Below are 27209 nucleotides of genomic sequence, written 5' to 3'. Positions count from 1 at the left end.
GCCAGCCTTTGCCGTGCAGGCAAGATACTCTCAGTAGCTTGCCGGGCTCTCCAAGAGGGGAGGAGGAATCAAACTCGCGTCAGCCATGTTGGCCGCTTGCAAGGCAAACGCCCTACCCACTCAGGGGTCATATCCAGCTAGGCTAACAGCTGTCCCACTGTTCCTTCATAAAATTAATCCTTTTTTGGCTATATTAATCAAGTTAGTACGAGGTCTAATTTTATTCAGTGTTGGAGAAATATATCTAAGGGAATATGAAAATGTGGACAGTTCTGAAACCTTTTAACTTAAAACAAATGGTTAACTTAAAACAAACACGCTCAGATTGCCTCGGGTTCAATCTGAGGCATCCCATCTCTCTTTTGTGCTATCACAAAAGGAATATATATAGGACATGCTTCCTATTTTTAATTAAGTTAATTAGGAGGGGGTTGGGGTCATATCCAGCTAGGCTAAGGGCTTATTCCTGACTCTGGGGAGTCATTCCTAGTGGCACTCAGGTACCAGGGTTTGAACCAGGGTTGGCTACATGCAAGGAAAATGCCTCACCTCCTGTGCTGGATCTCTAGAGTAAAAATGTTTAAAATTTTGCTTTCTCTTTTGAAGCCTACCAGAGACCTACGTTGATACACGTCTCTTCATAACTACCCAGTAGGTTTTAATACATAATTTCCGTGGCCTGGGAGCCACAAACACAGAAGGGCAAGTTCATTGTGAACGTACTTTGGACTCAACAGAGGCTCATATAAGAACCTAAAGCAAATCCACGCTAACCTTTATCCTCTGCTTACTGAATACCGCAGAGTAGCAGACACTGCATTTTGTGTAGGGGATTGAGACAATGGAACATCAAGTGTGGCTGCAGATCTTCCCAGAATACGATAAACATGTACACACAAGCCCAGCCAATGCGTAGGGAGACAGCTCTGGGGTTAGCGAGGGACTGAAAAGAGATTTAGAGGATGATTATCAGTCCTTAGGCAAACAGGAGTTAGGGATAGATAGCTACACAAAGTTGTCAGAGAGGGCCAGAGTAATAGTACCATGGGTAGGGTGATTCCAGGTTCAATCTGAGGCATCCCATCTCCAAGCCTTCCAGGAGTGATCTCTGAATGAGAACCAGGTGTGACTTCTGAGTATTGCAGGATTGCAAGCTGCGACCCAAAAAGAAAAAGAAAAAAAAAGAAATCCAACCAAACAAAAAAAAACCTCAAGTTGTCAAGGAGAAAAAAGAGCGAGCACTTTGGGGAGGGACTGGAGAGAGGGTGACTGGAGCACACCTGAGGAATGGGGGTACGGGAAGGGGAGGAGGGGTGAGGGGGTCACAACCAGGTTATCAATGCCAGGGCAAGTTTCAGAGGTTAGAATTTATCTGAAGACTGGGAGGAGGCTGGAAAGACTTTAAGCAGGGGTGTGATTCCATTAGATTTGCATATCATGAGGATCTTTGCACCTGGAGTGAGAGGTTAGGAAAATGAGGGGAGCCCAGGGTGGTTAGGGAGTAACTCAGACGGGCTTTCTCGTCAAGCCCACCTTCTCCCTTGGACAGGTATCTTGCATGCTTGTCTCAGTGTTTTTCTGCTTGCCTGTTTCCACTCTGGAGAAGCCTGTGCTCTCTCCTGAACAAGCTCTTCTCCCTTTCTCTCCTCTCACAGCTTTCTAATTAAGTTTCAATAAAACCTTTCTTGTTTTGTGCGCATGCACACACACACAGACACAGAGACACACAACACACGCGCACACACACAGACAGGGAGACACACACACGTGATCCCTGAGTGCAGCCAGGAGTAACCCCTGAGCATCCACTGGGTGTGGTCCAAAAATGAGAAAATAAAGGAACCCAGATGCTGAATGTTGAATTTCGATCATGGGCAGCCCCAGGCCAGGGTGTTTCCTTGGTGTCTGGTTAGGGCCAGCCCATCCCTCCAGAAGGCCTGTGGAAGAAATGCTGGCTGTGAGTTTAAAGGCCCGGTGGCTTAAAGGCCCGGTGGGTCAGCCAAAATGACTCAGCTAAGGAAACCCACGGCCCAGGCTCTGACTTTGCCTGACAGGGGCTGTGGGTGCTGTGCCTGGCAGCTGTCCCACTGTTTCTTCATAAAACTAATCCTTTTTTGGCTATATTAATCAAGTTAGTACGAGGTTTAATTTTATTCAGTGTTGGAGAAATATATCTAAGGGAATATGAAAATGTGGACAGTTCTGAAACCTTTTAACTTAAAACAAATGGTCAAGCTTTTTTTCTATCTTCTAAATTATGATATCTGTTTTTGTTTTGCTTTATTTTGATTTTGGAGTCACACTCAGCTGTGCTTAGGGATCATTCCTGGTGGGCTCAGGGGACTAATACCATGTGCCTCTAATTGAACCTGGGTCAGCTGAGTGCAATGTAAAGGCCCCACCTGCTGTAAGATCTCTCTGGCTCCTGAAACAGTTTTTTTTTTTTTTGCATTTTGCATTTTGGGTCACACCTGGCGATGCACAGGGGTTACTCCTTGTTCTGCACTCAGTCATTACACGTGGCAGTGCTCAGGGGACTATATGGGATGCTGGGAATTGAAGCCAGGTTGGCCGCGTGCAAGGCAAATGCCCTCTCTGCTGTGCTATTGCTCCAGCCCAGTACAGTATTTTTAAATGTAAACATTGTGATCAAACGTGGTGTTTTGTTGCTTTATTGTTTATTTGGGGCCATACCTGGTGATGCTTTCCAGAGGAAGATGGTGGTTGGGCTGGGGCAGGGCTGTGAGCTATCTTTGGTCCCCCTGTTTCCATATGCAACATTCCTCCCACCCTCTTAAAAGAGAAAACCAACAAAAGCAAGCAAGCTCCAAGAAGCCCACTCATTCCCTGCATCCCCCCTCCATTTCCCCTCCCACCCCAAAGCCTTCCAAATGCAAGGCTTGAGTATATGCCTGGTCCATCCTCAGTGCATTCTCCCAGAAGAAACCCAGCTGCAGACCGAGAAGCTATTTTTCTTACACATTCATTTAGGTTTTTGGGCCATACCCCATTGTGCTCAGGGCTTAATCCCCCGGTGGTGCTCCGGATGCACTGCAAGGTAAGTAAGTACCCTCCCCACTGTGTTATCTGTCCTGTTCCACGCTTTAAAAAGCTGGCACAAAATCTGCTCACTTGTGGCATGTCCATTTCCAACCCACACCTAACTCATGCTCAGCTCTAAGTTCAGGGGAGACGTTCAGCGACCCACCTAACCCGGTACACTTACATCCTGGGGTAACGTGACAACTCTCCACGTATTTGCACAGCACATGTAGAGAACAATCAGCTTGTTAGGAGAGAGTGAGTAATGATTAGGGAAGCGCGGCTGTTTGTGAAGATCTGCTCCGTAAAATGACAGTGGGCTGCGCTGGAGAGATAGCGCAGGGCTTAAGACACTTGCCTTGCACGTGCCAATAGATCCCAGGGACAGGATATATCGGTCCCCCAAGCCTGCCTTGCAGGCGTGATCCCTTGAGCGCAGAGCCAGGAGTAAGCCCTGAGCATCACGGGGTGTGGCCGGGGGTGAAAAAAAAAAGACCGCGAAGTGTTCCGGGTTCTGGAGACAGAAATAAATGCCTGGGGCTTAAAAAAAATTTTTTTTTTTCGTTAGTGGCTCCCGAGGCCAAAGAGGGCAACGGCACGTGCCCAAGGCCACTCATGTGTACGCTCAGGCAGGCTTGACTGCCAAGGTCGAAGTCCGCAGCCCGCGCGCGCTCTTCTGGGGCGTGCAGAGCCGGGGCGCGGCGCCCCGGGGTCCCGGGGGGCGCACGGCGGCGGGTCCCGAGCCAGGTCGGGGCTGCGGGGGCCGCACGCAGGCGCGGGCTGACCTCCGGGAGGCCGGGCCGAGGTTGCTGGGGGGGGGGGAGGGGGGGGCAAGCTGCGCCCCGCCCCGCCCCCCGGACCCCGTGCGCGCGCGCGCGCGCCGCCGCCCCCCGCGCCGCGCCCGCCGTGGTTCGCTCCGCACCCCCCGGGCCCGCGCGGTGCCGCGGCCCAGCCCACTTCCGGCGCCGGCCGGGCCCTATATCCGGTGTCCGCCCGCCCTCGGCTCTGCCGCCGCCGCCGCCGCCACCGCCGCGATGCTGTCCCGGTCCCGCTGCGTGTCCCGGGCCTTCAGCCGCTCACTCTCGGCTTTCCAGAAGGTACGGCCCGGCCGCGCCTGACCCCGCAGCGCGGGAGAAGCCGGCCGGGGGCGGGGGCGCACGGGTGGCTCGGGAGGGCAGGGGCGAGGCGCGCTGGCCAGGCCGAGCACCAAGGGCACCGGGACGCGGAGGCCGCGGGCTGGGCCGTCCCGGGCCGCCGTGGCCCCCACGGGGCTCAGCGGAGCTCGCCGGCGCGACTTCCCCCCCGCGGCCCCGCTCCCCTAGCCCCCCCGAGCCCCGCGCCCCGACTGTCCACTCCGGGATGCGACACTCGGTGGTGGAGGAGGAGGAGAAGGCGCCGCTGAGCCCATCCACCCCCAAGGGGCCCGACCCCCTCTCGGCGCTGAGTCAGTGGGTGGCAGCCCCTTGGGGAAGCGGAGATGGCCCGGCCGGCCCGTGCCATGGGACTTGAGCGCCCCGGCCGGGTTGACCACCTTCGCGGCGGCACCTGTCACCGACCCCGGGAGCCCGACAAACCCGGGCCTCTCCCCTCGTTACCCGCGCGGGTGACGTCGATCATGTCTGCTTTCTCAACAGGGGAACTGCCCTCTAGGGAGACGTTCCCTGCCCGGTAAGTCCTGCCCTTGTGGTCACCAAAAAGCCCCCACCCCCATCACCTCCTCCCCTCCGGGGACCCCCCTGCACCGCGCGCGGTTCAGCTAGAGACAAAGTGTCAAAGTGAAGAGCTGCGGGTTTCGCCGGGGAGTTACTGAGTTGCAGTTGCGCTGGCCTTGCCGCGGTGCTGGGCGCCTGCTGGGGGCACGACAGTGGAGCAGGTCTCAGTCCCGGAGCTGCTGACGGCCGTAAGCCCAGCGGGCGCTCAGAGTCGCAGGTGAGGGCAGAGAAGAGTAGGGGTGGGGGGCGGACAGCAGCGGCCTCCTGGACCGCGGGACCTTAGGGCTGTGACCCAAAAGGTGCGATGCAGGCTGCTAGCCCCCCCCAGGGGAGAGCCGGAGGAAAGGGCATGGTCTGTACGCAGTCCCCGAGGAAGGCAAGGACTTGGCAGGGTTTGGGAACTGGAAAAAAGGTGATTTGGCCGAGCATTTTTGGTTAAGGAAGAGAGTCGCTTGAGAGAGGAGTTGGTCATGGAGCCGGTTGCCAAGAGCTGAGATTTGACCCCAGTCATTCTCCCAGGGCTCGCAAAAATATTTGTCGAGTGAGTCGATCTTGATGTGGGTTTTCCGTGTGCCGGGCATTATCCCGAGTGCTTTCTGTGCAGTTTTCAGGTAAAGAAGCATGAAGCGGGTTTTCTCTTTTACAAGTGCCTGACCCAAGGCTAAGAGAGGTCAAGGTCATTTAGCTAACTGGAGTCAGCCTGCTACTCATCTGCGCCACAGATAATTTAGTGAGTTCTTATGCATTGCCGGCCCAGTGCTTGGTGACAGGGCTGCAGCTGGTCTGTCTGTGCCCTCAAGGATCATCTTTGGAGACAGCAGCCATTTATGCATACATGAGGCCAATAATTAGGCCGTGGTTGCCCTGACCGGAAATGCAGGTTGTAATGAGAGGGGCGGGGGTTATGTAGACCAGCTGGGGAATGCCATCAAAGCTCTCCTCTCCCAGGAAGGGACTCACCCCTCCCAACCCCCCAGTGGTGCTCTCAACCAAACCACAGAGCCTCCCAAAATAGAGGTTACTGAGCTATCTCCCTGGCCCCCGATATGCTGTTTTAAACCATGTTTTGGATAATGCCTAGAAGTTGGCCCAGACAACAGTATTGCAGGCAAGAGAGCATTGCTTGCTCTTAAGTTCCCAGGCAGGAAGAGATTTGGAAATGGAAAGGATGCCCACCTGGGTGGACCCACAGGGCTGGAGGGAATGTGTAAAGTTTTTGAACTAATTTCTAAAGAGTCAGGAGAGCATATAGACATCTAATCCAGGGCTAACTCAGTAATCAGTGTTTATTTTATTATTTTAATTGGGAATCCTGAAACAAATCAGTAAACATTTTCTCTGCTGTAGAGAGACTGGCGAGACAGTGGGATGATCCTTTCACGTGGGGTTTGCAGTGAGGGCTCGGGGCTCTAATCTTGGGCGATTCACGTCAGCTGGGGCCCTACCTCTCTTCGGAATAGGGAACGGCAGGTGGGAGTTTGACTTCAGGGAGCTGTGAGACACGAAAAATCAAAATGAGGTCATTATGTGAATGCTTTTTATAAACTCAGAAGCTCTGCATGGGTGAAAATGGCGGTGGGTGAGCCCTGGGTTGGACTCTGTGCTTGCTCCTGGCTGAGGGGTGTCGCAGAGACATTGGCTGGGCCCGGAGGGGACTCGCTGCGACCTGGGGGTGTTTGGGAGAAGGTGAAAACAAGAGCGCAGCTTTCCAATGGGTCTCTTTGGAGCTTTGTAGCCCAGAAAGTTCTCAACTGATCCAGAAACAAGGGCATAGACCCCTGAAAACATATGTGTCGGTGAGGTGGATGAAGTCATTAGTTATTGGTGTGGGGAGAGTAAAGTTATCTGTGGTGACCACCGTTAGTGGGGGTAGAAAGGGCCTCCCACCTTCTGAGTGATGAGGGCGAAGACAGTGAGTAAAGTGTGTGTTTGGGGGGTCCCCAATAACAATACTCTTAGTCCCAGAGACCCTGCAGATGGAGTCTAAGGAGCCCTAACTTTGCTGTTAGGGTTTGTGCATTAGGACTTCTAGGCTAGTGCACTGAAGTAACCAGGGAACCAAACCTAGATCCCCCACCCCACCCTCACCACCCCTTCACAGATTAGGCCACGTGCAGGCGCAGGATAAGCCCTCATGAGCCTTCATGACTCAGTTGGAGTTGAAGACTTGGGGGATAGACAATTTATTATGAAAACTTTAGAGATGGTAGAAGATTATGCATTTTTAAGGTAAATAAACATGAAAAAAATTGCTTCCGGCTGTGCCCTCGGAATTCTCCCCCTTTTTCACCACATGCCTATCCCCTGTCAAGCCCACGTGGGCGTTGTGTCTGCCACTTGTAACTGCCTTGGTGGAAAGGACTGAGGATCAGGGCTGTGTGCTTTAGAGTACCTTGTCATGGATAGTCTGTCCTGCCCCGTCTCCCGAGTTAGGGGAGGAACAGACTTCATTCCCGTTCCCAGCAGGGATTGTGTATAAGAGTCGTTGGTTAAGAGTTGTTTTGTTTCTTGCAGGGGTCTCCTTATGTCAGGGACCAAGTTACCCTGACAGCAGGAAGATTGTGTAAGTATCATTGGGGAGCACAGATGTGTTGCCATGGGGTATTTAAGGCACCAGTTCTGCATTTGACCTTGATTGCTTCTCTGAGAGAAGCCTAGGGAATGAAATGGTTCTGTCGGGTCCCTAGACCGACCCTTGATGGTCATTTATTATGTGCAAGGACCCTCCAGCTTCAGCCCGTGTCAAGTGCTGAGCCAGGTGTTTAGAGTATAGTGGAGGTGGACTTGGAACCCTCTTTCTCTGGGAATGGGTTTAGAAGTGTGCTTCTTAATAATCTGGTTGGATGCTAGAGCAGCTGAAAGGCAGAGGTTCCATGGAATGTGGAGATCAAGAGCATCCTCTTGGCAGCGTAGCTACTGGTTTGAGGAGCAATAAAAGCAGACTGAGCCGGAGTTGGGTCCTGGGGCTCTGACTAGTTGGAGGGAATGGTAGTGTTGCACACAGCCACCTGGGAGAAAAGCCTCCCACCAATGTTTTGGAGACACTTTGCTTGTTACTTAATTGCTGCTAATTTGCATTCCAACTATATTCTGGGTGGTGGTAAAAGGATGCTCTCTAGTAATCTGTTAAAGTCTCTCAACCTACTACTATCTCTTCCTTTGAAATGAAAGGTCCACAAATTAGCTCCTTCCTGGTGCATTACATCAAGTCTTTTTCTTTCTTTCTTTTCTTTCTTTCTTTCTTCCTTTCTTCCTTTCCTTTCCTTTCCTTTCCTTTCCGTCTTTGTCTTTTTGTCTTTCTCTTTCTTCTCTTTCTTTCTGGAGGGGTGGGGGAGAAGGATGCATTCAGTACTGCAGTATGAATTCCTGCATTATTTTTGGAGGCCAATTTGGCAGTAAGTCTTTGGACTGTGTGTTTCTTTTGATCTAGTAATTCTATTGCTAGGGATCTATATTGAAAAACTCCTGGTATACCTAGGTGTATATCATAATGACCAGGCAAGGCAGATGGGTTGAGTTATGCCCTGTTGACACATTCATGCAGCTGAAAAGGAAAGAAGATCGCTTCTGCTGGGGGACAGATATAGTTCCATTATAAGTGGGTTTTTTCCCCCCCTCTTTCAAATGTTCTGTGGTGAACATTTAATGACTTTCATAATCTGAAAGTTTTTTAGTGGTACAGAATGTGCTGCTTATCTGCAATTCAGATGAAAATTGAAGCAACTATATATTGCTGTGCAACAAATATAGCGTACTTATTTCAAAGTAAAGTCTTGGAAACAACACCTAAACTTTAAGGGGTGAGATCACACTTTAGGCATCTCTCTACTTAAAGAGTATGTTTTTCTGGAAATAAGTTACCCTTTTTATTTTTAGTTTTGCTTGGTGGTGCTCGGGGCTTACTCCTGACTGCACTTGGGAGTCAACCTGGCAGTGCAGTGCTTGAGGGTCCATATGGGGTTCCAGGCATTGACCCCAGGTCGGCTGCATGCAAGGCAAATGCCCTACCCACTGTCTTTGCTCTGGCCCGACCCTCTATCTTTAAAAAGTCTTGGATGGTAAAAACTTGGTTTTGTTCGTAATTGTTGCATTTTTGTTTTTTTTATGGCTTGGGGTATTTATGGCTCAGGGTACCCTGTGATGCCAGGGATTGAACCAGCCTCCCCAGAGATAGAACTTGTGCTCCAGCTGTTGAACTCTCTCCTTCTGGCCCTTTAAGAGGTTTTTCCGCATGGTTTAAAAGTAAAAGGAGGAGAAGTAGTCTTTGTCCTCTTATACCACTTGACTTTTTCTGCCCAGGATTCCCGGGTGTCTTCAGAGCAGCCTCTGTACCTGCTCCTCACCTGCTCATTCTTGTCAGGGCCTTGAACTTACAGACCTGATGCAGAACACTTTGTGTGCTGGGATTTAAAAAAAAAAAAAGACCACCTTTTTTGGGGGGAGGGGGGAGAAGTTTAGTACTCAGTGATGTTCGTGGTCTGCTCCAGAGCCTGTGTGGTGCTGAGGGTTGGGCGTTTCCTCCCACGGCCAGAGCTGTTCCCAGCCTTCCCAGCCTTGTTCCTTTTTGTTTTGTTTTGCTTGTTTGGCGGGGGTTGGTGTTGGGCCATACTCGCCTGTACTCAGGGCTCACTCCTGGTTCCGAGCTCTGAGCTCACTCCTGGTGGTGCTCGAGCGACCATCTGTGGTATCCAGGATTGACCTGGTGTGCCACGTGTGAGGCAAGTGTCCTCTGCCTTCTCTTCAGGCCCCCGTTCCATAGTTTTAAATCGCACTTCACATCCCCCTCCATAAACACACCTTGCTTCTACTTAGTTTTTGACATGATAAAGGGGAAAAATCCTATCAGATGACAGCTTAAGCCTATTTTATTATTATAAAGATATGGGTCGTACGATAAACTCTGGAGTCATGAGGTGTGGAGAGTGAATCCCCGTCTAGCCTTTCGTGCCTGCAGCTCCCACGCTCCAGAGGACCCCTATTGTGGGTTGGGAACTGGTGATCCTGGGGCCGGCCTCCTGTCAGTGCATCCCCAGTCTTCACGCGTCCTTTGTCTGGGTCCAGATTGGACGGGCAGCTGCTCCCGAGGCGAGTAAACAGACGAGGAGACAGTAAATAAAGTGTCTGGGTGAGAGGTCTTTGGCACACAGCACCTTGTTTTACTAGCACGCAACACCTGGTTTTACCAAGTAGTTTTCAAGTTGATTCTTTCATCTTGCTTATCAGATCTACCTCTAATCCGCTGAACAGAAATTCCTCTGTGGCATAGTGGCATGTACCTCAGGGGCAGACAATTTAATACTCAGATTTAATTAGCAAGAAGCCCTATTTGAAGCTGAAGTCCTTTTGGATATGCAAAAAAGGGATCAAGGCCTTATTCCTGCCCTTCTCCCCCATAGCGCCCCCTCCCCCCAAAAAAAAATTCCAACCAAATACCAGACTGTGGTGAGAGCTGACACACTCATTGAACACAGGGTTCTGGACCCACATAAAGAACTCACTGCTTTGGCACCAGATCCTCCAGGCTCTGCCCCATCCCTGCCAGCTGGGTCTCTACAGAGGGCCCCGCACATCCATACATGCTTGGGAGACATTCCCTTACAGGGGACACTTAACAGGCACCTCTGGTCGAGGACCCCTTGTTTAAAGGGACGCTGACTACTCCAGGTGCTTCTAGTGACCGAAAGGGGAGTGGCGCACTGGCTGACAGAGCTGCTTCTTGTTTCGTAGCCTCAGCAACAGTGTCTGCAGCGTTCGTTTCTTCAGAACAACAGCTGTGTGCAGTAAGTAGCTGCCTTCAGCCCCCTGCTTGCCGAGCCGTGGATTCACCTGTTAAACCGTTCACTGAAGTTGAGCTAGAGGGGTGGGGAGGACAAAGACTGGACTCCTCATGGTTTTCTTTTGTGTTCTTTTCCTAGAGGATGATGTGATTACAGTCAAAACCCCCGCGTTTGCAGAATCCGTCACAGAGGGCGATGTCAGGTGGGAGAAAGGTGAGATGCGGTGCGTCCTCCCTTCGGACTTTAGGAAGTACCTTATAAGAAGCCTGCGACTCCCCTACTACCCAGGACAACAGGGATCTCGTGGAGCGTTTGGGGCTGGGCTGCCTGTCGCCTGGTCCTCCCAAGTGGCCGACTGTGTCCCTGCAGTGGCAGAAGGGCTTTCGTCCCCTCCACAGCTGCTCTGATCGAGAGAGAATTACAGGGGGAGGTGGAGCAATACCAGCAGCTCTGGCAGGGCTTGAGTCAGTCCTCGCTGGGGTGGCCGGAGCTTGAGGCTCAGCTTGTGGAAAAGGTCTTCGTGGCAGAGGGGCTCGCCCTGCTGGATGGGGCCAGTCAGGTCTTCGAACTGCTGCATCCCACGTCGGTCCAACAGGACCTGGGGGAAGAGGCTGGACGATGTCACGGCTGAAATGACGGGATAAGAAGCCCAGCCCCAGGACCCAGAGTGGCAGTCAGAGCAGCAAAAAGAGACTCCGGCTCAGGCAGCCACAGCTGCAGCTGCCGGGAAGGCCTGGCCTCATGGGGAGAGGGAGGGTGGCCATGAGGAAGCTCTAGACTCTGTCCGGTAGCTAATAAAAGGCCAAAACAAGACAAAAAGCGCAAAGGGATCTCGTAACTTGTTTGCCAGAAGGAAGTCGGTGCTTCTTGAATGAGCCCCTGCTAACTCACAGCCTCTCTCCTTTCAGCTGTTGGAGACTCGGTGGCAGAAGATGAAGTGGTTTGTGAGATTGAAACTGACAAGGTATGCTTCTCCTGCGCTACTTTTAGCTGTTCATGGTCTTCCCGTGGTTTCTTTGTGAAAGAACCAGCAGCCGGGGCCGGAGCAATAGTACAGCGGGGAGGGCGTTTGCTTTCCACAACCCGGATTCAGTCCCCGGCATCCCATAAGGTCCCGGGAGCACCACCAGGAGTGATCCCTGAGTGTAGAGCCAGGAATGACCCCTGAGCATTGCTGGATGTGACCTAATAGAGCTCCCCCTCAACCCCCCCACCACAAAAATAAAGAACCAGGGACTTGGCTGTTTGGGGTGCTGTTGGGGTGTGTGTGTCTGCTTGTCTGTGTGTTTTTCAAGACCTACTTGGAAAACTTAGGGTCTATCATTGATCTTCATCCACTGATTCTGATTGCCTTTCATATCACTTAAAAATCATTGCAATATCTTATGAGTAAGTGAAACATGCTTTGTAAATTAAATTTTACGTAGTTCTAGGTATGGGTGCTATGTACTTGAGCAACTGTTGTGTGGCAGGGATGGAGTGGGGGTGCTCATAAAATGTTTCCACTTTTTTTTTTAAATTTAGATAGCACTGTAGCACTGTCCTCCCATTGTTCATTGATTTGCTCAAGCAGGCACCAGTAACTTCTCCATTGTGAGACTTGTTACTGTTTTTGGCATATCGAATATGCCACGGGGAGCTTGCCAGGCTCTGCTGAGTGGGCTGGATACTTTCGGTAGCTTGCCAGGCTCTCCGAGAGAGGTAGAGGAATCGAACCCAGGTTGTCTGTGTGCAAGGCAAACACCCTACCCGCTGTGCTATTACTCCAGCGCTAAATTTAGATATTGTTTGGAAACAGTAATTGCGTATTGCTCTAACATTCCTGAGAAGGAATGAAAGGGTTAATCTCTATACTAAGTATTTTTGCCATCACTCTTAGTTTGAAAGTATGGTTTTGGTGTGTTTATCCAGTCTTGGGTGTCTGTCTGTACCTCTTCTGACTCATATTTGTGCTTCTGTTTAATTTTCTAATGCTGAGTAAAATATGGACTGTCTCTTGTTCTTGCTTTCTTAGACTTCTGTGCAGGTTCCATCACCAGCCAATGGTGTGATTGAAGCTCTGCTGGTTCCCGACGGGGGGAAAGTAGAAGGAGGCACTCCTCTCTTCACACTCAGGAAAACTGGCGGTAAAGGTCCCCCCCAGTCTCGCCCTTGGGATTGAGCCTGAGCACGTGGCGTTGATGCCTTCACTCCTCAGCCCTTTTGGCTCCCCAGCTGCCCTTGAACTAGGAGGGGTGATATTTCTGTAATGTGGAATTTCCAGACAAAGCTCTAGAAGAAGGGAATTCCATAAACCTCAGCTTTTTTTTTTTTTTTATTGTGTTTCTTGTGCTGGACCGTCTCTTAAAGATAAAATAGAAATGAAGATGATGGTTCCCCCTCCCCATCCCTGGCACTATTGAAAATAATACAAATGTACAGTCCCTTGGACTAGAGAGATAGCATAGTGGGTAGGGTGCTTGCCTTGTACACAGCCAATCCCAGTTTGATCCCCAGTATTCCATATGGTTCCTGAGCACCACCAGCTGCGAGTGATTCCTGAGTGCAGAATCGAGAGTAATCCCTGAGCATCGCCAGGTGTGGCCCCAAAACAAAAAAGTCCCCCAACCCAACTGTATAGTCCTTCTCATCCCATCCCTGGGTTCTAATCTATTATATCTGGTGCTAAATTCAGGTTACCATTTGCAGTGCTGAGACGCTCAGCTCCACAGCAGGGCTTAAGAGCCTTAGTTCTGGAGTGAGCAGCAGTATTTTAGGGGGTTTATTATGGACCTACAGTGTAGTTTTTTCACTTTTAGTCTTTCAGTATTCCTGATGGGTCACTTGTGGAAAAAATGAGATAAAGGAATTTGACTTAGAATTTGACTCTAATATTCACATTAAATATTAGAGATTAAAAAAATTTTTTTTAATTGTTAAATGCTATAACTGCTGAAGTGTTTCTCATTGTTAAAATAGTTCAGCAGCATGGGGGATTGAGTGATAGTACAGCAGATTTTGTCCCCGGCACCCCATATGGTCCTCCGCGCCCTGCCAGGAGTGATCCCTGAGCTTAGAGCCAGAAGTAAGCCCTGAGCACTGCTCTCCTCTCTCCCTTCTCTTTCCCCACCCCCAGTAATAGACTAGTTTAGCAGGAGGACTGGAGAGAGAATATGTTGGATAGGGTACTTTGCGTGTGCCTAACCTTGATTCGATCCCCAACAATGTTTTTGGTCCCCAGAAACAGGAGTAAGCCTTGAGCACAGCCAGGTGTGGTCCAAAACAGATAGTAGATTGCCTCCTTGAGGTTGCTCAGGGAGTAGACTAAGATTTGGGATTAAGATTAGTTCACGCTGAAGAGAATTCTAATAATTCCTTAAAAAGTTATTGTCCTGGAGACCAGAGTGATAGTACTGTGGTTAGGGCATTTGCCTTGCATGTGGCCAACCCAAGTGTGATCCCCGGCATCTTATGGTCCCTCGAGCACTGCCAGGGTTGATTCTGAATGCAGAGACAGGAGTAACCCCCAAGTATGCTGGTGGCAGGGGGGGTGGGGGGGGAGTTGGAGGAGAGGAGACAAAAGGCAAGAAAAAAGAGAAATTCTAAAATATAAAGCCAGAAGTGTTTATCACACAGGTCAAGTTAAGCATCTGATTTTTAAGATAACGGTCTTATTTTACTTGACCACCTCATTGATTTCTTTTCGGTGCTTTTTGGGTCACATCAGTGATGCTCAGGGGTTACTCCTGGCTGGGGATCGAACCCGGGTGAGCCACGAGCAAGGCAGACGCCCTTCCTGCTGTACTGTTGCTCCGACCCTACAGATCATTGATTTCTGACAGACATCTTTGATGGCGTGCTTTGAATTCTTAAGTCCCTGATTCTTTAAGCTTTTATTTTTTCAGAAATGAGTATTCTTATATGTGGGCTTTAAAAGAATAAAAAGGAGGAGGCCAGCTCCTGTATTCTCATAGCTAGAAATGTGTGCCAATATCTTAAAAGACTTGTTTTACTCCTGCTTGGAAGTTTACATTGCCAGTCGGGACTTTGGAAGTAATTGCTGAATGTGATGGCGATGTATGTTTGTGAAATCACGCAGGCCACTGAATTGAACTAATCTGATGGGAGCCGTCTCGAGGCTCCCGAAGCCTTGTATCACCAAGTGCATCTCTTGGTACCGTGCACCCTGTGGTGCTTTCCCTGTCAGCGTTGATTAGCTTGTTAATTGGCTGGAGATGGAGCTGCTGTTGCCGCCTCTTGCTTAGTATGTGGACTTGGGCCGTTTTGCATTCCAGACGGTGCCAATCGTGTTGATTTTTTCCTGTTTTCCAGCTGCTCCTGCTAAGGCAAAGCCAGCTGAAGCTCCTGCAGCCCCCAAAGCCGAGCCCCCGCCCGTAGCCGCTCCCCCACCCCCACCCCCAGCCGCAGCCATCCCCACGCAGATGCCACCGGTGCCCTCGCCCTCACAGCCGCCTGTCAGCAAACCGGGTAAGCTGCTCCCTGCCCCGTGTCTCTGTCCAGGGGCAGACTGCGTCAGCTCGGGGCAGGCTCTCGGGCAGCGCTAGCCGTGGCAGCCAAGCCCGGGCCTGTGCCTGCCCTGGAGAGCTGTGCCCAGATCTTCCGCTGGGGGGTGGGCATGGTGCACCCCCATCCTCAGCCTCTCGGAGTGGTGTGGGATGGGGGTGGGGGCAGATGCAGCTGAGCCTTCTCTCCTTTGTAGTGTCTGCAGTGAAGCCCTCTGCCGCCCCTGCCGTTGCTGACCTGGGAATTGGCAAAGGTGTCCGTTCTGAACACCGGGTAAGCCTCTGAACACCACTTCCGGAAAGGCAGAGGGCAGGGCTGAGGTGAGGGGGCCGAACGTGTGGGTATGGGGGCGCTGATGCCGATTGTGCATGATTAGCAGTGCGTCTGTTTGGCCTTGACCAGGAAGCTGAGACGAGGATGTCTCGTGACCGTCCGGTGGTAGGCAGAAGGCTGGGTCTTTGGCAGTTTCTCCCATAAGGCTTTCTTCCCACCGCAGTGCCTCCCAAGGCAGTGGCAGGGAACAGTAGTAGTGGGGGAAGGTGCCCCTCCTTCCAGAAGTGGTTTCCTGAGCTCTGCTCCCAGACTTCCGGGATACTCGGCTGGGGCTGCCAGTAGCAGGGACAGATGTAAAACCTCAAGGAAGTAGGGGAGGGATGTGGGTTCCCCTAGCGCGGACTACTTCCTCAGGCTACCACAGCCTCGAAAGCCTCCCGTTTGTGAATTTCCACTCCACACGTAGCGGTTCTCATGCAAGTCTCCGGCATTGCTAGAAATTGCCCTTTCTCTTTAGGATCCTTGGGCGGGCTTAGCTGTACACCACACTCTTTCTCTCAGTTGATTTTGTATTTTATTTTTGGGTCGTGCCTGGTGATACTTAGGAGTTACTCCTGGCTCTGCACTCAGGAATTACTTCTGGCGGTGCTCAGGGCACCATAGGGGAGGCCGGGGATTGAACCCGGGTCAGCTATGTGCAACCAAGCGCCCTGCCCGCTGTACTGTCAGTCAGGGCCCTGATTTTGGTCTTTAAATCCGACCATTTCCTGCGTCTTTGTTCTTGGTCCCACTTGAGGTGTACTGGAGTTGAAGCTTTTATCTCCTCTTTTCCAGAGCAAGGTGACCCTGCAGTCTTCCCCCCCCCCACCCCCGTTTTGTGGGGGCCACACTTAGTGGTGCTCAGGGATTCCTCCTAGCTCTGTACTCAGGAGTCACTCCTGGCCAGGCTTGTGGGATGCCCAGGATTAAACCTGGGTTGGTCTCCTGCAAGGCAAACGCCCTCTCTGTTGTTGTAACATTCCGGCCCCGGATCCTGTAGGCCTTGGCGAGCTGAGGGCTCCCTCTGGCTCACTGGGCAGTGCCTGGTGGCGAGACCAGTTCTTCACGTGCCAACTCCACTTATCTTTTCCAGGAGAAAATGAATAGGATGCGACAGCGCATCGCTCAGCGGCTGAAGGAGGCCCAGAATACCTGTGCAATGTTGACGACCTTCAATGAGATTGACATGAGGTGAGAGCCTCCATCCTCTTCTGTTCCGGGCCTTTTCCTTGGGGTGCACTTGACCGGCCCCTACCTAGTGCCAATAACAAGACCAGCATTCACGGGGAAGAGTTCCCTCCTTTCATTGCTTGGCACAGTTGAACCCGCTGGTCTCTTTCTCCACGTGACTTTCCAGGTACTGGGCCTGTCTAAGTTGGTGCGGTGAAAAACAGTCAGATGTTCAGATCTGGGTGCTGTGATTTCGGATGAACAAGGCTGTTAGTGTGTTGTAGGTTTTTTTTAATTATTTTTTTGCTTTTGGGGTCATACCCGGTGATACACAGGGGTTGCTCCTAGCTGTGCACTCAGGAATTACTCCTGGCGGTGCTCAGGGGACCATATAGGATGCTGGGAATCGAACCCGGGTTGGCTGCGTGGAAGACAAACGCCCTACCCGCTGTGCTATTGCTCCAGCCCCTTTTAGTGTGTTTTAAACATGAAGCACTGCATAGTGTTGAAGCCCCAGGAAGAGAAATGTGAGCCGGTCACCAAGCCCAGCCTGGGCCCAGTCCTTGGGCCAGAGCCAGCCCTGTGGCATGCTGGGAACTTACGTTGCCCACCTCCATGAGGGTTTCCCCGGCACAAAGGCACACACTCCTGTCTTGCACCTTTCTCCACTCTGGCAATGCAGTGCGAAGCTCTTTATGTGTTTAAACAATAAAGCCACAGGACAGGAAGTTAAGGGGCTAATTCACTACCTACCCCCTTCTCTAGATTCATCTCTTTTCAAGAAGGAAAAGGAGGTAGCTAAGTTTGGCAAACACTGTTGTGAGGCGTCCAGAATCCCTGCTCTCCCAGGATTTACTTTACCGTGAAGTAAAATCTAGGCCAGTCAGTATCTGAAGGGCACCGTGAGAAATGCAGGGGAGATGGAGAGCATGTGCTTTTGAGGTTGAGGCAGGAAGGAGGGAGGCTTGCAACACGAAAGGTTTCGTGCAGGGAGACTGGCTATAGGTACATGGACACAGGCAGGCAGTGTGGAGGAGGAAGGTCACTGCTTGCAGTGGGCCTGACGGTGGCAGGACAGGAAGGTCCTGACCGTGCTGGGGAAACAGCCCTTGAGAGGATTATGTACAGGGAAGAGCGCTACTGTCAGATCCAGAATTTGTGATGCTTTCAACATTGGGATAAATTCATATATCAAGCAGGAGATGAACCTTCAGATAATCTTTGCTGCCTTTTGTCCGAAGTGTTTAAGTCTGCTAATTAAAAAAAGCTTTGGGGAAATTTTTTTGTCCCGAGAGGATCTGCCTTTCCTTAGGGAATTTGGCTTTCCTCTGGAAAAAGTCTGCAAAGCCTCTCGACAGAAAGGAGTGGTTTAGGGAGCGAGTGGTGGCACTGCTCCAAGTAGGACTCCAGCCTGTTGCACCAGCTGCCATCGCGGCTCCTGTGATGCTTCCTGAAAAGACGGGCTGTCATTTAAGCCCGCCTTCTCCGCTCCTCTCCGTGGGACTGAGGGAAGGACCTGACTAATGAACCACGGAGGTTGCAGCTTATGTTTCAGTGCATTAGGGACCAAAGTGTACACAAATTGAATTGCACTTAGAAATTCTACCCAATTCCTTAAGACCAAACATGTAAATATTTGTGGCCTCGAAAGATGCTGTTGGCCCAGCAGCTTTGACTGCAGGGTAAGTGCCGGTGGCCTGTCCTTTTAGCAGCTAATCATGGTGTCACGTAACCACAGCCTGGGGTCTTGCGGTAGTCAGTAATCTGGTTTAGATCGAGTGCCCTTTGGCTCTTGCGCTGATCAGCTAACCCTTGAGGGGCCTTTCTGAGACTTTCTTCTGTCCCCTGTCGTCCCAGCCTCTGCCCTCCTAGGGCTGCGCTTTGAAATAGAAACTACTTAACGGACCAGACAATAGCATTTGGGCTGGTTGGAGAGCAGAGATGTTTATCACGTCTCTTTCCCTCTTCTGCAGCGCCTGTGTCTTGGGAACCAGTAATGTCTTTAGGGTGGTAATCCTAGCACTTAATAAGGTTAGACTCAGGAAAACAAACATTTTTAAACCCAATCAGTCCTCCTAGGAAAACTTCCTTTTTCAAAAAAAACAAAAGGTCTAAAGCAGGGAGTTAAAGTTATGCCATCTTATCTTTCGAACTAATGTCAAATTAGGCCATTACAGGGAGAAAGAGAGAACTGAGCATTGGGCTGAAGATAAAATTGATTTAATCTCACCGTGGGTTCTGGGTTCCCAGAAACACTGAGGTTTCTACGACAGAATGCTGGGAAAGCATTTTCCCATGTAGCCCGGCAGTACACGCACGTTGAGTTCTTAGAAGCCAGTCCTGAGGGGCGAGGCTGTGCCCATTGCAGAGACCCTTCCGCTGCTAGACCCCAAAAACTCAGGAGTCGCATTTCTCTCCGTCACACGAGTGACTTCTGCACTCACCTTAGGCCATGGCCCTGTCTTTGCTGTGTGCTTGGTCCCTAGCTCCTGTGGGTGTGTGCTTGCCCCTTGGGTGGCTGTCAGGCAGGGAGAACCATGGACTCGGGGACGGACAAGCCTGCCTGTGACAGAAAGACCTGGTGACCGTGGACCCACTTGTTGTCATGCTGCTTTTGCGCGCGCAGAGATAGGACCTGCATGGTGCCGGGTTTCTCTGCTTGCAACAGGAGAGAGGCGTTTTACAAGGAAGTCAGAATGAGATGAAGTTTCTGTTTTTTTTTGAGAGCCTAACAAGAAAATTAAAGTGCTTTTATTTTGTGGACTATTTTTATGCTTAAAATCCTTTTTCTCCACTGTCGATGGCTCCTGAGTTTAGCATAGCCAGCAGTCACTCCCGTATCCTGGCCAAGGGTGTCGGATTTGTTCTGGGCCACGTGCTGATTGTGCCACTAAGGCCTCTCAGAGGGCCCTCTCAGCACAGAGGGGTCCTGTACTGGGCTGGTGGCACCCTACAGGCACATGGGCCCTGGTCCCAGGACTCAGGTCCTGTAAAGGAACAAGGTTCTCGTGTTGGACAAGGTTCTAGTGTACTGTTTCAAAACTTGAACTTGGGTCGATGGTCCAGAGTAAGAGGGGAGGGGAAAAAAGCTTACTCAGCTGTGTATGTGGCGTCAGGACGTGGCCTGGTGGTGGTGAGTTTGTTTGGGAACGTGTCTCTGCAGTAACATCCAGGAGATGCGGGCACGGCACAAAGACGGCTTTCTGAAGAAGCATAACCTCAAGCTCGGCTTCATGTCGGCATTTGTCAAGGCCTCGGCCTACGCCTTGCAGGAGCAGCCTGTTGTGAATGCAGGTGAGTGTGTGGCCATTGCCCAGTCTGAAGGGGAGAGGGGGCAGCAACCGAGGTGTGTTGAACCAGATGCAGAGGGTTGGGGGTCTGCTGCCCCACGGACTCAACCCTGCCTCCGGCATCACTGCTTCTCCCTGCCCGCTGCTCAGCACCATCTCTTCCCAGTGCCTCCCCCTGCCCAGGTGTGAATCTGCCCGGCCTGGGCGGAAGTTCCTTCTCGTGCTTATCTCAGGGCTGGACTGATACCCTTGACAGGGCTCCTTGTGACCTTTGGTTCTGATCTCTGGCCACTGGGGGCTTGGCCCTGGCCCCCTCCCGTGGGCTTGGTGCTCTTTCCCTTTGCTTTTTCTTCCCTTTGCTGCTGCTGCTGTTTTGGCGCCACACCCACTGTGCTCAGGGCTGACTCCTGGGTTTGTGCTCAGGGCTGACTTGTGGTGGGCTCAGGAGATCCTGTGGGGTGCCTGGGATAAACCCCCCCTGGTTTCCCAGTGCATGTAAGGCGAGTGCCACACCCGTCTCTCTGGCCCAGGTTTCCCTTTCAAAGCTTTTTGGGGAAGGTGACTTTTTATCCTTTTTTCCTTTGATTTTGTGTCTAGGATTGAACGCAAAGCCTCACTTATTGCAGGAATGCACCCCGCTGATGAGCTGCCTGCTCCCTCGGGTTTCTATTTTTGTGTGTTTTGGGGCCGTGCCCAGCAGTGCTCAGAGCTTACTCCTGCCTCTGTGCTCAGGGATCCCTCCGGGTGGGGCTCAGGGAACCACATGGGGTGCTGGGGATTGAACCCAGATCAGCCACATACAAGGCAAGTGCCCTACCCGCTGTCCTGTCACTCCGGCCCCTGATTTCTCTTTTTTGTTTTCCTTTCTATGTCCTTTTACTCTTTAGTTTTCCTCTCACTCCCATGTCATTGAAATGTTGGCCAACTTTCGTTGTTGAATAGCGAAGGAGTTCCTTTCCTGTGGGACACAGAAGGGGACAGGTACACCGTTATAACCCTCCGCGGTGCCATGGCCCTCGTTCCCCCTGCAGTGAGAGGCTCGCGGTGCTTCCAGGACTTCCTCAGCTCTCGTCTCTGTGGGCCCCTTCCCTGTGCCTCCTCCCCCGCTCCCCACACATAAGCCTGGAGGTGAGTCCAGCCTCCTCCTGGCTTTCTCTTTGACTCCTGGGTAAGCCACACAGCCTTCCTCTGGGAGACCCCCACTCTGTGTTTTCTCGTGAGCACTGCGCCTCAGTTTCCCCTGCTGCTATGCAGACCCCTTTGTTTCTTCCTGAGTCTCCTGACAAAAGGGTTCCTCTTCCTTAGTGGTTGCCTCAGCTGGTTCATATGCTTTGTTTGAAGCGCTTTTTCTTCTACTTTGTAAAAAATTTTGGGCCACACCTGGAGGTGCTTGGGGCTGACTCCTGGTTCTAACTCAGAGGTCAGTCCTGACAGTGTTAGGAGAGACCGTATGGGGTGCCGAGGATTGAGCCCCGGTCAGTGCGTGCAGGGCAAGAGCCCTGCCCACTGTACTTCTGTCTCTCACACGCTTACCTAGCCGTCAACTCCGGGAGGGCTTGCGACCAACTAGGTTGCCTGCAGCCTAGCCTGTCTATGGACTCCAAAAAAAATGGACGTGCCCCACATGGGAGAGGTGCGAAGAGGTCGGCACGGAGCGGAGACACCTGGTGGCTGTCCCGCCGGCTGGTCAGCTGGTCCTGCAGTGTCAGTCCTGTTTCCCGCCCGCCGCTGGAGGGTTTAGAGTGACCTTGTTTTCTTTCTCCTAGTGATTGACGACTCAACCAAAGAGGTGGTGTACAGGGATTATATTGACATCAGTGTCGCTGTGGCCACCCCACGGGTATGTTGGGACCGGAGTGGGGAGCTCACTTCTCATGCTCACTGCTCTCCCGCGGGAAGATGTGAACTGTGTCTGTGTTTCTTCATAGAAAGAAGAAAAAGCCGACCATAGTTTGGCCACGTTCTTCATAGCGTGTTTCAGAATTTGTTGATGACATTGACTGATGCTGGTTTTCTGGGGAGGGGGGAGCCGCAAGGACACGGTTAGGGGCCGGGGATGTGGCCCAGCGGTAGTAGAGTGCTTGTCTTGCATGTGTGAAGCCCCGAGTTCGATCCCTGGCACCACATGAATGAGAAAAGGGGTGGGCACTATTTACCTGAATGTGAAAACGGCCTCCACTCTCTTCAGGGTCTGGTGGTTCCTGTCATCAGGAATGTGGAAGGTATGAATTACGCCGACATCGAGCGAACCATCAACGAGCTGGGAGAGAAGGTGAAGCACGGAGCGGCCGCATGGGCGGGCGGGCGGGCAGGGGCCCAGGGCTGCGGGGAGAACCCAGGCTCCCGAGCTCCTTTTCCCGCCTCACTCCTCGACCCCGTGGCATTGCCCCTGCCGTCCAGTGGAGCACTGGCCCCACTTGTCCTTCAGATGCCCTCCTGCCGGGGCTTTGGACGGCTTCCCCCTCAGGAGGCTGCTGGGTGAAGTCCGTTGGGTTGTCCTTGTATCTCAGTGGTGAAATCTGTGTTTTAGGCCCGGAAGAACGAACTCGCCATCGAAGACATGGATGGAGGCACTTTCACCATTAGCAATGGCGGTGTTTTCGGCTCACTTTTCGGAACACCCATTATTAACCCCCCGCAGTCTGCCATCCTGGGCATGCACGGCATCTTCGACAGGCCGGTGGCCGTGGGAGGCAAGGTAGGTGGACTGGTGGTGCCCTCCTGGGAGGTGCCTGGCCAGGTGCTAGTCACACAGATGGCGCCGTGTCAGGACTGACTTCCGGCTCCCAGCTTACGTGTGCTCCAGAATTTCCCAGGCTAAGTGGTTTGGTTTACCGCCCCCTTTTTAAAATCCAAGTCACTGAGCTCCCCATCAAGGAAATGTGTGGGTGTTTTGGGTTCATTTTTTTGGTTTTTGGACTTCACTCAGCGATGCTCAGGGCTTTCTCCTGGCTCTGTGCTCAGGTATGACTCCTGGCGGTGGTGCTCAGGAGACCAGATGAGATGCCGGGGGTAGAACCCAGGTTGGCTACATGCAAGGCAAGTGCCTTATCTACAGTGCTGTCACTCCAGCCCTCAAAATATACCTTATTTTTTAAGGGAACAAAATGCTCTCTTCAGTGTTGCCCGCTTTGGGAAGCTCTGATTTAACACCCAAGCTGTTGACTCCCAGATCGTGTGCCAGTCAGCCTTGTTGGGGATCTTGTTAGGGATGGAGTGTTTTGAACTCATCTCAGCCGACTAGTTGGTAAGCGAGAGTACATCTTACCGGAGGCATATTCAGCTTGGAGAACCTCTGGGCACAAAGTGCTGATCCTGCCCTTTGGGCCCCACCACTGGACATCACTCCCTAGTGCTCCAGAAAGCAGGAATGCAGCTGGTCTGTACCAGGCCATCGTGCCCGGGAGCCAGAACAGGCAGAGTTGTGTGAGCCGCCCCATGCTGTGACAGAGTGCAGGGGTCTTGGGCCTGGCCGTGCCTCCGGGAGATGCAGGTAGGGATACATAGTTTCCTAGATTCCTATATTTAGAGCATTTCTAGGAGTGCCAGGGGTGTGGCACTGCAGTGGAGTGCTTGCTTTGGGTGCGTGAGGCCCTGGGTTCTATTTCTGGCACTGCCAAATAACATTGCAGGATCTCTTTTTTTTATTTTTTTATTTTTTTATTTTTTGGGGCCACACCAGCCAGTGCTCTGGGATTACTCCTGACTCTACTTTCAGGGATCACTCTAGGCTGGGATTAGGGGACCACGTGGGGTGCTGGGGATTGAACCCAGGCATCTGTGTGCCAGGCAAGTGCCTTAACCTCTCTGTGCTGTTTATTGCTCCAGGGTCTGTAGGATCTTTCCAGGTGCTAACTCCTTCATGAATCTAAACAGTGGTTACATACCCAACTTGCATACAATTTCAGAGAATATGTGGACCCCAGGATTAAAAAAAAAAAACTAAAACTAAACATTTAGGGGTTGGGATTAACCCCAGCTTGATCCTTGGTACCTCATATTCCTTGATCACTGCCATGAGTGATCCTTGAGTTGCAGAGCCAAGAGTAAATCCTGAGTACCACTGTGTGCCTCACAACAAAAATTACGTTTTATTGTTATTTGGGGGCTGGAGTGATAGCACAGCGGGTAGGGTGTTTGCCTTGCACGTGGCCTACATGGCCGACCCGAGTTTGAATCCTCTGCCCCTCTTGGAGAGCCCGACAAGCTACCGAGAGTATCTCGCCCGCACGGCAAAGCCTAGCAAGCTACCTGTGACATATTCGATATGCCAAACACAGTAACAACAAGTCTCAAAAAATGGAGACACTACTGGGCCCATTTGAGCAAATCGATGAACAACGGGAGGACAGTGTTTGTTTTCTCAAGTTCTTACTCTTGGAGAACCCGGCAGGCTACCGAGACTATCTCACCCTCATGGCAAAGCCTGGCAAGCTACCCATGACGTATTCAATATGCCAAACACAGTAACAAGTCTCACAATGTTACTGGGCCCGCTCGAGCAATTCGATGAACAGGAGGACAGTGACATTATTTGTGGAGGGCTTGGGATCACACCTGGCAGCTCTGGGAGCCCAGGGTGCCAGAGATCAAACTGGGGTCTGCACCATGCAAGGCAAGCACCTTACCCCTATAGCCATCTCTCTAACCCACAAACCATTTAAAAGTGTTTAAAATGGGCCGGGAGATGAGGCAGCAGCTAGGGTGTGTGCCAGGTGTGTTTCCAAGCCCACTTCCAGCACAGCATCACCAGGCCTTCTCAGCATGACCAGGTGCTGCAGCCCAGGATGAGCCTGGCCCTGCAGGCCCTGGCATCAGTGAGTGACACATGGCCCAGTTGGCTGAGACTCCCCAGGAGTGGCCCTGGGGCCCTTGGAGCTCTTTGGGATACCCCGTCAAAAAAAATTTCAGTGCAGAAGGAGAAACTGCAGGGCTGGAGAGAGCTCAATAGGCTGGCGTGTGCCTTGCATGTTGCATGTCTGAGTTCAGTCCCCGGCACCAGGTGGTTCCCCCAAGCAAGGACTGAGCCCCTGACACCCACCACCCTGGCCCCCAAACCAAGGAAGGGGGAAAGAACCGAAGAGAGCTGGATCGTTTCTATTTAATTTTTGTTTAGTTTTGGAATTGTACCCAGCAGTGCTCAGGGCTGAACTCCTGGCCCTGCTTTCAGGGATCACTCCTGGAGGGGCTCAGGGAGTCGACCGATTACCAGGGATTGAGCCTGGGTTGGCTGTGTGCAAGGCACACGTCCTCTCCCCGCTGTGCTGCGGCTCCAGGCCCTGGACTGGTTTTCTTTTCTTGTCCCATCTGCCCTGCTCCTGACTGACCCGCGTCCTCTCCTCTGCAGGTGGAGGTCCGGCCCATGATGTACGTGGCGCTGACCTACGACCACCGACTGATAGACGGCAGAGAGGCTGTGACTTTCCTCCGCAAAATCAAGGCAGCGGTGGAGGATCCCAGGGTGCTCCTACTGGACCTCTAGGCAGAGCCCCGCGCCCCAGACACCCACCACGCAGGAACTGAAGCCCTCTTCTCCCTGCCCCCACGGCCCCGGGTCAGCCCCGTGCAGGCCCGCACATGCTGCTGGCCTCAGGCGAGGCGGCCAGGTCCTCTTCTGGGTGTTCCTGCGAGGCTCCCTCTCTCCTGCCATCCCTCCCCGCACCCCTTCTCCCCCTGCCCCCTTCTCCCCTAGGCCGAGGGAGAGAGCCTCCGGGTGCCCCTTCATAGTCCTGCCTTTCTTTGCTCACCCATGCAGAGAGTAGCTTCTCCCCGTGCTGGTGTTACTATGGAAACCACCAGGGACCATGTGCTACGTGTCTTTTGAAAGTCTGTTTTCTAGAGACTCCCCCCCTGGGGGGTTCTGGGGGTGCTGTGCCTCCCAGCTCTGAGCAGCCTGTCTCCTGGCTGTGCACATGGTCCCCGGACTCCACGCGTGTGGAGGCGTGGACCCCAGGCCAACGGGTGCTGCTGTGCTCCTTGGAACGCACCGTCATCCTCAGTCTCATTGGCTTCACGATGCCTCTTCTACCTCTTCCGGGAAGCACAGGCCAGGGGCCGTGGGTGCGGGTGGAGCGGGCATTGTTGAGCGTGGGAGAAGCCAGAGTCCCCTCTGGTGCCCGCCGCCCCCATGCCGACTGGCCTCTCGCCCTTCGTCACCATCGCGCACATGCTCAGGCTGTGGGAACCCCTCGGGCACCCTGTTCTCCTTTTGAGCAGATTCAAGGACATCATGGCAAGGGGCACGGGCAGGTTTCGGCCTCAGGCGGGAGATGGATTGAGGGATAGGGGTGCAGGGAGCTTCCTGTCCGGTGGCCTCAGGCTTGGTATAAGTGGGGAAGGGAGGGGCAGTTCTGTGCTTCCTGCACTTGGGCATGAAGGAGCAGAGCTGTAGCACTTACACACAGGACGGGGGGAGAGTGGGCCGGCATGGGGCTGGCCAGCGTCCTCACAGAGCCTCTGCCTGGTGCCTGGGCACGGCTGCTGGCATTCCTCAGAGCAGGTTAGCACAGCCTGTGTCCAGCTGCATCCCGGCAGAACAGGCTGGGCCCGGTGCTGAGAGTGCCCGGGTCTCGAGGGAAGGGGAGGAGGAAGGGAGGAAGGGAAGGAGTGAGCCCGTGGGGTGGGAAGGGAAGGGGGTGGGGGCCATACAGTGCCTGCAGCGTCTACTCTGTCTTCACTATTAAGAACTTGTAACTAAGGTATTTAAAGAAACAGATTTTAAATGCAAATTAAAGGGCAAATGTTCTCAAACTTGGGCTCCTGCTTCCCTGTTCCTTGCGGGGGGGGGGCCGAGGTCTTTGTCTGCAGAGCTGCTCGGCTCTTCTCCCACATATTCTGGTTGGGAACCGGTGGACACTGGGCCCATGTGACAGGAGGTAGCCCTTCGCTGGCCCGCCAAGTGCTGACTTTCAGGGGCTCCTGGAGCTCAGCTAAGGGTGATGCTGTCCATGGGCTCAGTGGGAGGGGGGAGTTTGGGATTAATGACATGGGAGCAAGGTGTTCACAGGCCCCTCAGTCTAGAAAGGCCTGTGACAGGAGCCCAGGGGCTGTGAGACATTCCCCCACCGCGCCCAGGCTGCAGGAAGTGCCAGCTCTGCAGCAGGGAGAGGTCAGGCCCTTGAAGAGGGCAGTCCCCGCCTGCCCCCTCCCCAAAAGGCCACTGTTACATGAGTGAGGCCAGGACCCCTATAGGCCACAAGAGGCTTTATTGGAGGGATGGGGGGCTGTGGGGTCATACAGACTTCCAGAGCCCCCCCTGTGCACCCACTTCCCCAAAGCTGGCGTGGGGGCCCTGGCATGGTGGGAATTGTCTTAATTCCCCTCCTGGGTGACATGAGTCCTAAGGGGAAGGGAGGGGACTGCCTTTGCAGGGAGCTGCCCACCCTGCCAAGTTCTTAAAGGCA

General features: G+C 52.7%; 1 protein-coding gene across 1 annotated transcript; it reads left to right on the top strand.

The window, feature by feature from the left end:
* The first annotated feature begins 4009 nt into the window (after positions 1-4009).
* Positions 4010-26431, top strand: DLST (dihydrolipoamide S-succinyltransferase). Its single transcript, XM_056133529.1, has 15 exons — positions 4010-4139; positions 4677-4710; positions 7269-7317; positions 10482-10534; positions 10670-10744; positions 11440-11495; positions 12546-12657; positions 14843-14998; positions 15231-15307; positions 16440-16537; positions 19680-19810; positions 21573-21646; positions 21995-22078; positions 22337-22504; positions 25154-26431. Exons 1-15 carry the CDS (start codon positions 4077-4079, stop codon positions 25286-25288), a joined length of 1365 nt encoding a protein of 454 aa, XP_055989504.1. The 5' UTR covers positions 4010-4076; the 3' UTR covers positions 25289-26431.
* Positions 26432-27209: the final 778 nt, after the last annotated feature.

This window comes from Sorex fumeus, unplaced genomic scaffold (genome assembly GCF_029834395.1).
Source record: "Sorex fumeus unplaced genomic scaffold, SorFum_2.1 ptg000098l, whole genome shotgun sequence".
In the NCBI taxonomy this organism is placed as follows: Eukaryota; Metazoa; Chordata; class Mammalia; order Eulipotyphla; family Soricidae; genus Sorex; species Sorex fumeus.
The sequence above is the reverse complement of the archived record's forward strand: the minus strand, read 5'-3'. Positions and strand labels throughout refer to the sequence as shown.

Excerpts from the sequence above, each read along its gene's own strand:
- DLST (XM_056133529.1), top strand. The coding sequence starts at position 4,077 with ATGCTGTCCCGGTCCCGCTGCGTGTCCCGGGCCTTCAGCCGCTCACTC. Across the intron at positions 10,745-11,439 it reads CGATGTCAGGTGGGAGAAAG|CTGTTGGAGACTCGGTGGCA; the intron begins GTGAGATGCGGT and ends CTCTCCTTTCAG. Across the intron at positions 16,538-19,679 it reads TTCAATGAGATTGACATGAG|TAACATCCAGGAGATGCGGG; the intron begins GTGAGAGCCTCC and ends GTGTCTCTGCAG.